We start from the raw sequence: 10941 nt of genomic DNA on the forward strand, positions 1-10941 counted from the left end.
TTTTTTTTTTTTTTTTTTTTTTTTTTTTTTTTTTTTTTTTTTTTTTTTTTTTTTTTAATTCATTTATATATCTACTTTTTTTTTACTTTTACTTTTATTTGAGTTAAAATGATAAGTTTTTAATTAATCTTTTGAAGAGTTATTACCTGATAGTTTCATTCCGTAGCAATAGTATATGGTCTGGTGGGTCATTAATTTTCTTATTTCAGCTCTTTCATCGAATTTGAATACGTTGAGGATTGTTGAGAGAGAATCCTACATTTATTAATCAAGAGACGAACATGAGTTTATAAGTATGCAATGTATCTCTATTGATATGAAGTATTATAGATAAACCAAAAGCAAAACTAAGAGAACTTAGGTTTAAAGTGAATAATATCATATCATTGTTTAGAATCATGGTTTCTAACCGAATATTCTAAATTCCTAACCGAATATTCTAGGTTTCTAATAGAATATTCTATGTCAAATCTTAGGTTTAATCTCTAACTTAAGACACTACTACATATATGACATGACAAAAAATCATGAACCCTTTCTCTCCATCTTTTGTTATTATTTTTGTCTCTAACTTACTTTAAATATTTTAATTTATGTTTTTCATTGATTTCGACTTTTCCAAACTATTTTTCCACAGGTGGTTTTAATGTGTCCGGAAGTCACACAATGCCCTGTTTAGTTTTTTGTGCTTGTTTTCTATAATTTTTTTACAATAACCATCCTGGGTTAACCAAGTGATTAACTATGGTTGTGAAAAAAATAAAAGAGTTGACTCCCTAGTGCCTATCTATCTAATGATGGGTTAACCTAGTGAGGACCATGGGTTAGGAAAAAGCATAAAAAGGTTAAATAAAATGAATTCACCCCATTGTATGTACCGACCTAAGATTTAATATCCTATATATTTCTGACAATTAATATAATAGGCTCATGAGATTGGTTAAAATACGTATGAGTTTGTCCAAACACACAATCATAACAATATAATCGATGATAAGGACCAACATAAACAAACATTGAATCTAAACTCTGAAGAAGAAGAAGAACAATAGCGCTGAACCTTCATGTATCATTTATGAGAATTGATAAAATAAATCCAATCTACTTGTGACGTGTGGAAGTATATAATACGTAGGCAAAAAAATTGTAGACATGCCGGGCTGTGTTTGCTGATGAGAAGGGAGGAAATTATGGCGCTTACACTAGTTGGATATGCATGATTTGAGGGCACCACGGTGCTGGCTTAGTTGCCTTTTTTGACGATCTACAAACACAAAATCATTTGAACCTATTCAATGTTCAAAGACAGTCCTCTATTTGTGTATACGACATATGCCCATCTTCTTTCTTGTTCACACAATTTGTAGGCATAAACTGGTTTGAGCTAGTTGTTGTCGTAGTCAAATCAAATAGATTTCACATATTTTATGAAAGGAGGAGTAGTTATGGAAGTAGACATTTTGGTTTGTGGGGGCAATTTTTAATGACTATTTGTTATTAAAATGGTATGAACAACCTTAATCTAAAAGTAAACCTTATAATGCCGAATCGCCTTTAGGTGTTCTCAACTGTTAAAAAATGAAAAAAAAAAAGAAAAAAAAAAGAAAGAATCCAAGTTGGTGCATGTGAGGTTTGATATAACACGTGGTGTAAGCAGACAAAAGGAATGTGAACCTCCTCCCTTTGTAAGTAAGGTTTGTACAAAATAAATTAAAAATATCATCTTTTGTTTCGTAACTCATCCACGTCTCTCTCTCGCACATCGCCACACCAAACCAAATCCCTCAATCTTCAGTCCTACCTGCTATATTTAAATATATAAATATAAATATATCCTGCCACCTGGATTACACGTGGTCGTATACTTTCAAAGTAACATGCTCCCATCATCTACCCTCTCTAAATCATAATTGAGCTGACGTGTAGCTTCATCCCCTAACTTTATTCTATATTTAGAAAATAATGTATAAGATGTATAGTATAAAGTGGTGGATCATAATTATATTTAATCGTCATTTTTCTATGGGTATATTTATAGACTTGGATTTTGTTTTGATCTCTGGTGTGATGATTGAAATTATTAGCAGTGTATTAATTATAAAGATAAAAAGAGAATTAGGAAATAATTATGAAATGGAAGAATGATTAAGAAAATAGAAAAAATAAAATAGGGAAAAAAAGAAAGGAGAGGGGGATTAGGGCAAGGGTTTAGTAGGGTGTAATTAGGGGCATATGGACGACGCGTGCGACAACAACAATAATAAATAAATAATAAATCAGGAACTTTTGACCTTTGACTCAAGGCACGTGCGTTGCATCTTTAAAATTTCAAATTTATCTCGAAGGATTCGGTGACGCACGTGCACTCCTTCCCATTTCCGCCCTCTCTGACGCATTTCATTTTAATAATTGTCTTAAAATCTTAAAAACTTTGCCTTTTCCTCCTCCTCCTCTCTCTCTCTCTCTCTCTCTCTCTCTCTCTCTCTCTGTCCTTTTCTATCTCTCTCTCCTTTTATATTCTTTTTAAATAATAATATTATTCAACTATTATACATATATATATATATTCATAGAAAGCCCTTAAATTATTGTTTCTCATTTGGATATATTTCTAACTTCTAAGTTTTTTTTTTAATATTTATAAAATAATTCATTAAAAAAATTTGATTGATAAATAGCATAACTTTTGAATAATTAAAAATATGCTTTAAAATATTTTCTAATACGACAAGAGTTGGGTTAAAATCACTCCCAAGTTATACTCTTAATCTTATTATAGTCGAGTGAAGCTTCGACCTAATTTGACTATGAAAACTAAAAATAAAATATTTTTTTTATACATAATTTTTAATCCAACAGAATTAGGAAAAAGCTATATAAACATATATTATATTTATGATCAATAAATATATTTCATTCTATACAAAATTGGTTACACATATTACTTGGGCATAATGAAAGTCTAGAATATTTGGAGTAACCCTGGTAACAGATCCTTTCTTCATATCCGTACAACTTGGACAGGAACCAAGCGCTATAAGTTGGGGTTTAAGCCCATACCTATCTAGAATTGGGCCTAAATGATCGATAAGTTGGGGTTTAAGCCCATACCTATCTAGAATTGGGCCTAAATGATCGATAAGTTGGGGTTTAAGCACATGTGTATGATTGTCCACACGTAACTGAAACATGCACATGCGTTTCCAAGCATTTTCTCTCTCAGGCTCCCTTCGCCCCATTTACAACATTTATTCAAAATGATCCCCTAAACCATAATAAACAATGTATAGAAGAATCATCAGACAGCTTCGATCTAACTAAAATCAATATTCTTAAGCCTATAAAACGTCCCTCCGATCGTTTTCAGTGATCTAAATGTCTAGATCTATAAAAAAAAATCACGTTCGAATTGTTCTTCGAGTATTCTCATCCAACATGTTTGAAGGATATCACCACTATTCATGTTTTAAAGATCCAACTTTAAAATTGGTCCCAAGTGCCTCTTTATGTACTACAAAAAAATTAACGAGGTATGTTCAAATTGGTGAGCTAGTTGACTCCATATTCTGTTCCTTGGTGATATAGAATAACATAATCACGGAAAAGAATATTATAACTAATTAAACAATGAACCATCCATGTTTTAACAATAGTGGTTGATACACTACACCGAATTTTCAAATCTTGTGAACCTATAAAACCTACGTATGTATTGTCATATCTAACCTTCACCACGACATGCTAAAACATCAACCAGAAGACCGAGCTTGCATTGAGATACACCATTTTCATAAACACAAACACTTTGACCAGCAAAACAACCTCAAAAACCTTTTTGGAAGGGAGTAAGTTGCTACCAGAGATGGATCATTCTTAATGTCATCAACGTGTGACCATATATACACTCCTCGCTCTTGTCGACTGCCTGGAACCGTGTTATCGAGAATGAGCGCTATAAAAAATGTCACGACCATGTTCAAGGACATGATGCCATTGAATACAAAGTCAAACTGCAAGATATCACACAGCTGGATCAGTGGAAAAAAAGCAACAGAGAACAGCCAGATAAAGAGGAAATTGATGTCAAGCTGTGATGTAGAAACTGCTAGGGACATCAATAGTAGTGACTCACTTGTTTGTTTCCTGTATGGGTTGGTCCATTAGAAGCTGCAGCATAGGGAACCAAGTAACTTGGTAAAATCAAGCTAATTTCAGATTGGAACTGCTGAAAATAGGCAGGGATTGACAAGCCAAGGAACAACGAGACGCCGACTATCGTCATGTTTCTGATACTCGCAGTTTGACTATACTGTAGTGTTGAGAGCCCCAATGCAACGATTAGAGCCCATGTAAAACAGAGGACTGAAGCCGCCAATGCCAGTGGTATGGAGGCAAGAACAGCACCAACTTTACCTACAAAAACATGAAAAACTTGTTGGTGTCCTCGTCAAAGAACAGGCATAGGAAATCCTATTATTGATTGGTTTCCTGTGATATGATGGACAGTTTACCTATGAATGAGATAAATATCAAGAAAACTGCTCCGATTTCCAAGGCCCTTCGATTCGCCACTTTTGTTACATGAATCGTATGTACATTTTCTGTTAACGTTGTTGATCCAGAACCTGTACCCCACAGTCCAGCCAAGATACTGCAGAAACCTTCCAAAGCAATTCCTCTGCTAACAATTCCTGGAGTTGGTGGCTTTGAAGCAACACGTAAAGCCACAGTGTGATAAGTACCAACCTGAAAAGGAGCATTTTTCTGGATCAGATGCCTGAGTGCAGTGTTCCAAAATATATCTGTTCTTTACAATGATCAGGGATAGATATAAAGACTTGGGAATCAAAGACAGGGATAGATATTTGCTTTGAGTGTACTTACAGAGTCCACTGATGAAACCAGAGAAACCATGATCATGATAATAGAAGTTTTTATATGAAAGATTGGCACACCCCACTGCAGAGGGTAAGGAATTCGAACCCATGCTGCAGTTCTCCATGCACTTGAAACATCAGTTCTGCAATGTTTCATGGTATATACGTGCCTTCTACACGCATCCACTAAGATATTTGAACTAGGAATATCTGGGCTGCAGCCTGAGAAATCATATGCTCCACCAGTAGTCAAAAAGAATGCGTAGGCCCATATAATCATGACACTAAGAGGAACCTATCATCCGGAAAGAAGAACTTAAGATCAGTGTATGGAAAAACATTAACTCCAATGTATCATACTTTATAACAAAAAGCTGTTAGAGGGAAAAATCATAAAAAATCCTAAATTGTGGGAGTTGTATAACTCTGAACTCATAATTGTATCAATTTAAGCCCTCAACTTTCGAAGTGTATCAATTTACACCCTACATTAGACTCAATTTGGAAAACATTAGTTTACATTGTGCAATCTTATAATTCTATCAACTAAGCCCCTGAAGTGTGAATCAATTTGAAAATCATTCGTACATCAATTCTTACACACGTATAGACTTCTTAAAATTCTAGGCCTTCTATCTGAAAATCGTCAATTATTTGAAATGGACGGTCTAAATTCGTTCACTTGTGAAAATTTACTAGTTTAATTGATATAACTATAAGTCCGCTCACGGTAAACTAATGTTTTACGAGAGATGGTGTAAATTGATACATTTATGAAAGTTTAGGGTCAAAGTGATACGACTTTTATTGAAACACCCTCCAACGTTTAGGGATATAAACTGATTTTGGCCCCTTACTTTATAAGAAACTGTATATTTTAATCACATAGACAAGGCATAGGGCAGAGGGGCACGGACCGACCGTAAATGCGTAGAAACATAAGACTTAAAACTTAAAAAGAAATTAAAAACAACTAAATTTAATTTTTGCCCCTTATTTGAGATCTAACAACTAAAAAACTTAAAAACAATAAAAAAAAAAAAAAAAAAAGATGAACAGTAAATGCGTAGAAACTTAAGACTTGAAACTGAATAATTAAATCTAATAATAAAGTAACTTTAGAAACACAGAGCTGAAGAAAAACCACAAATCTCAGCAATTTCTTATGAATAATACTAATAATAAGGTAGACTAATCCGAGGAACTTGTTGCAAGTCACCATTCCTCAAAAGATAAGATATACATACCGCATAAACTCTGAATACACGATGGCCAAGTACGGATACTCCTCGGAGGTACTGCAAATGCAAATACAAGCAATTACTTTTATGAACAATTTCAGTGACATTTTTAACATGTTAGTCACTAGAAACATGTAAACTGTTCGGTAATGCTAAAATCTTGATGAGTTACTTCGTATAATTTTGCAACCGGTGAACAAATTGCTCAGATCTGAACTTTTAGCAACAGACAAGTAGAATGGTTGGTAATTGCTTAAGTTTTAACACTTACCAGGGTAAATATAAGAAGCAAAACTATCTGCGGGACGCTGATCTCCACACAATTACCAGCTTGTGGAAAGCCATAGCTGAAAAATGCTAAACCTACAGCAGCAACCGTGGGTGCAACCACAATTGGGTTTATCAACCTGCAGATTATGAGAATTGAAGAAAATTCTTTGCTCAGTGATGTAACAAAATTGTATAGCATTTGCATATATTAGGAGGCAGGAGCTTAGAATCAAGGCTTCGTAGAAGTCTTGCAGTGTAACACATGACATCAGAAAAACATAAACAATAAAAAATGATGAGATTATCATCATCGTTAATCAAATTCGGTCTCGAGTTCTTTAGAGATACCTAGTATTCCTTCACGTTCGACTAATTTTCCAGATTATGATAGGTTAGAAATACTTATCTAAAATTGAAATTCGGTATCTATCTATCACTTCGAAGATAGGGAGGTAGAGACTAATTTAACACATGCTGCAATTACCTTGGCTCATTAAAAACAATCTTCAAACTTACTAAGGAAAATCGTTGGGTAAGTGATGCTGAAAAGATATGCTTCATAACATAAGGAAAGTGATGGATCAGTGATAATGGAAATGATGCCCTACACCATATCGAAACAATTTGCAATAATACCTAAGGAAAAGGGTCATTAAACCACTGAATCCCAAAATGCTTTGAAATATTGAACTAATAATTATTGCTCCCTGCAGTTCTCTCATTATATGCCTGAATTTCTGCAACAAAAGAAAACCACATCTTTAACTATAAAAGAAAAGTGAAAGAAAAACATTACAGAGGACCAAATTCCACATCACTATCCAAGAACTTCATAACAGCCTTCAATTTAACATGTTTGGAACAGATGAGCGATCTTTAAGTAAACAGGACCAAATTCAGTTCTGGGAGCTTACATGTTCCGTAAGATTGCGGTACTCCTGAGCATTCATGATAATCAATGCTGGAGCCAAGAACACAAATGAGCTTCCTTGAACTAATGGTAGTCGGGTACCAAAGCAGGAGTGAAGGATTGTTGTGATTCCCGAAACCAGTAGTAGAGTTGAAATTACTGTAGCTGTATCTTTCTGTCATTTTGGAAAGAACACATGATTGAGCACACACGCACATTCTGACTTCATTAAAAGTTGGAAAAAAAAAAACTTGGTGTCCTGTCTCTTCCTCAACATTTTCAGTTAGAACCAAAAATGACATAAAAAAGATGCTTACATCCGTTCCACCCATAGCAGGTACAATGATCAGGGGTATGAAAACAACTGACCCAACCAACGACAAATAATGCTGAAGTCCATAATACATTAATGGAACTGCAAAAACAGTCGAGCAAACATAAGGAAAAGCTACAGCTATATGGTGAAACATAGCAAGAGGACTTGTAAGGAAGACATAGATGATAGAACAATATGCTTCCATGATCATAATTATGTCACCGACAAACATGAACTGGTTACTAGGCAGTAGCACAAGCTAATTATGATTCCATGATCTTACGCATGGTTTGTATGGACTGCAGAGCCAAGGATCAAGCACACCTTCATCCTTATATTTAAATGTTTACATTCGAATGTAGTCGCCTAATATTATGCCAATAAATTCATTATGATGCACTAATTATGGTGAAAATCAACAAACTAATTTAAGAAAGAAAACAATATACGAAATTTGTAAGAGATTCAAGCACGCTAACCGTAGCCCGGATTTTCAGTTGGTCCAAGTTTCATTCCTGAAGGTCTTAGCCATCCTCCTTCAGTAGCTTCCCCTTCATCTCCATTCACATTGATATTCTCATTTCTTTCATCTCTATCATCTTCCCTTTTAGGTTCAGTTGCAGGAGTAACCACAGAGGCCCTCCCATGGCCGTTTCCATGAACATCCCCATCACTGTTCCTATTCATAGCCCCATCCCCTTTCTCTCTTCCTTTACCATTCGTCATTTCTCTTTCATCCTCTTTAGCTCCTCCCATCACATGTTCAAGCCCTATCCGTCTCCTTTCTTCACCCCTCACTGCTCCATCCCTGAACCTTAACACCCCTTCACTTTCAGTCCTCATTTCTTCTTTCCCACTCCCTGTAACTGGTTCCACTTCAATCTCCCTGTTATGTCGGGTCCGACCCAGAATTGGGTCGATCTCAATTTTGGGTGAAGACCCACCGCCTCTCCGTTCGAGACCCTTCTCCAAATCAAATCTAGCACTCTCATTCTTCTCCCCAACAATACTGGTTGTTTCCCCAGAAAACGAAGAGACAAAACCAGTCCTCTTGGCCCAAGATCTTAGGTCCCTCGGATTGTGATCAGCTCTGGGCACAAACCGATCGACCATTGGCGCATTTGAGACCATCGAACCAAGCTTGGCGCCACGTTTTCCCGTTTCTACTTTGTCCATTGCAGTCGACCCAGATTCCATCTGAGTTCTTGCTAAAATGGGTTCCCCTTTTTTTCAAAAAAATGTAATCACAAAACCCCCAGAGTTGAAGCTCGGTATCCCAATCACCCTTTACTCCTCATCAGAACAAACTGAAAACAGTGAACAGTTTCGGAAAGAAAGAGTAAAAGCAAAGGAAGATAAGGACTAATGTGGGGGATGGAAAAAAAAGGTTATAGAAGGTGAGTGACATTATTGTGATATGAATTTCTAGAACGGCAAAGAGAGTGAGTGTAGAGAGAAAGGGAAGTGAGTGAGGTCCAAACCTTTAGCTTGAGGCATCTTTTATCCACTTGAATGGATTTGCGTTGTGATTAAATTGGATTACCGCCCAAAAGTTGCTATCAATGGATTGGAGTTGGATCCTTGGGCCACTTAGAAATTACTTGACGTTCTTTCAAGTGTGAAAGCGAAGAACAGTTGGTTCCTTTTTCTTCGTCCTTTAGAACAGAACTATTTTGTTTAAATCTGAGTTTGAAGTCCTTGAGTGGTGTTACTTTTGATGGGTGTGGTGGAGGAGTCTTGCAATTCAAGTTTCTCCAATGCTCCTCCCATTTACCAACTTGCTTGGTAGTGAATTTACTTTAATTGTTTTTTTTTTATTTAAAAAAAATGGTCAAATTTTAAGAGTTTTTATATAAAATTAGTTATACAAATAAACTAGAATAAATTTTCAAGGAAAAAAAGAATATAAACTTTTTGTTTTTACTCTCAACATTAATTAGATCAAGACTTGTAAAATAATACGGGATGAATTGAACAACGTTAAACAAATAAGAATCCTACAAATAAGAATGGTTCATAGGCAATCTATCACAAGAACATTCTAATGTTTGGCTCTAATGAGCTTATATGAGGTCACAGTCTTTTCACCTCCTAAATTTATCTCAAAGCCTATCTCTTTGTGTAGTATAAATTCTCATAAACAGATTAATTAGTGTTGAACAAGTGTGCAATATAATATAATTAGATGTATTTCCTCTCTATAAAATGGATTGAACTAAATGATATTCCTTCAAAAAAAAAAAAAGAATATTTAAAATTCATAAAATTTTAACATCTTCCGCCATGAATAAAAAAATGTTGATTATAACTTAATTCTTTCACCTCCCATTTTCAATTATATATTTATACTTTTTATTTTTATTTTTTGAAATGTTAAGATCTTATATCTAAATATTTTGGGATTTGAGGTTTAGAATAATATTTGAGTAATAGGCCCAGAAGTTAAAATGAGAAAGAAGCATTTTAAAATAACCAAAATTGTCACTTAAGAAAATGATGAAAAACTGCAAATGATACCCCTTTTAAACAACTCAAAAATGCTCAACAAATTTTTTTAACAAGTGTTTTTTATTCATAACATCTGACAGATTTATCCAACTTTAATAGTTTTTTTTTTTTTTGATGTTACTGTCTGGCTTATAATTTTATATAATTTGGATGTTAGGAATAAATTAATTTTTTTAACAATATACAAAAAAAAATTAAATAGATAAATGAACCGATCAATATTATTTCTTAAAAAAATGACCCCAAAAAAAAAAGGAACATTATTTTATTGAAAAAAATATGTCACAAACTCATCCAGTTTTAGCACTCCGCTTTAAATAATATCCCGAAAAAGAAAAAGGAAAAAAAAGTCAATTTTGAAGAAGAATTAATACAAAAATATAATATTGCATATTTGTTATTGTTTTATATTTCTGAATTGTAAATATTTGTAGAAGTTTAAATTTGTATTAGAACTTAAAAAGTCTAAATTAATTTCTTTAGAGGAAAAGAATAGTTTTCTATATATATATTTCTAAACCAATAAAAATGACATCTTATAAACAGAGATATATATATATATATATATATAAAAAGAAAAAGAAAGAAGTAATACAGTGAAAATTCTGAACTGATGAAGGCTCGAACACAAACACGCAAGGAGCGAGGTGGAGCGTATTACTAATAATACTAAAGAGTAATTTATTCAGAAGTTCAGGGCGAGCTGCAGCCTCCCAAGGCCCTAGTAGCTCCGCCTCTGTTAAGGCCTTAAATAAGAGAGAAGGAAAGGAAGCTATAAAAAAAAAAAAAAAAAAAAAAAAAAAAAAAAAAAAAAAAAAA

At 34.0% G+C, this 10941-nt stretch overlaps 1 protein-coding gene across 1 annotated transcript; it reads right to left on the minus strand.

The window, feature by feature from the left end:
- Positions 1-3582: 3582 nt before the first annotated feature.
- On the minus strand, positions 3583-9094 carry LOC111447650 (nucleobase-ascorbate transporter 11). The gene is made up of 10 exons (XM_023086923.1): positions 8094-9094; positions 7616-7713; positions 7303-7473; positions 7025-7125; positions 6390-6525; positions 6125-6175; positions 4885-5172; positions 4512-4746; positions 4133-4413; positions 3583-4010 (listed from the first exon to the last, which is right to left on the minus strand). The coding sequence occupies exons 1-10, from the start codon at positions 8809-8811 to the stop codon at positions 3789-3791; spliced, it is 2301 nt and encodes a 766-aa protein (XP_022942691.1). The 5' UTR covers positions 8812-9094; the 3' UTR covers positions 3583-3788.
- Positions 9095-10941: the final 1847 nt, after the last annotated feature.

The sequence above is a fragment of the Cucurbita moschata genome, unplaced genomic scaffold (genome assembly GCF_002738365.1).
Source record: "Cucurbita moschata cultivar Rifu unplaced genomic scaffold, Cmos_1.0 Cmo_Scf00009, whole genome shotgun sequence".
NCBI lineage: Eukaryota > Viridiplantae > Streptophyta > Magnoliopsida > Cucurbitales > Cucurbitaceae > Cucurbita > Cucurbita moschata.

What these genes read in the sequence shown, in the direction of transcription:
- LOC111447650 (XM_023086923.1), bottom strand. Translation starts at nt 8,811, where the DNA reads ATGGAATCTGGGTCGACTGCAATGGACAAAGTAGAAACGGGAAAACGT. An exon ending in CTGCTATGGGTGGAACGGAT is followed by an intron (nt 7,474 to 7,615) that starts GTAAGCATCTTT and finishes CCAAAATGACAG; the next exon opens with AAAGATACAGCTACAGTAAT. An exon ending in TTAATGACCCTTTTCCTTAG is followed by an intron (nt 6,526 to 7,024) that starts GTATTATTGCAA and finishes CATAATCTGCAG; the next exon opens with GTTGATAAACCCAATTGTGG.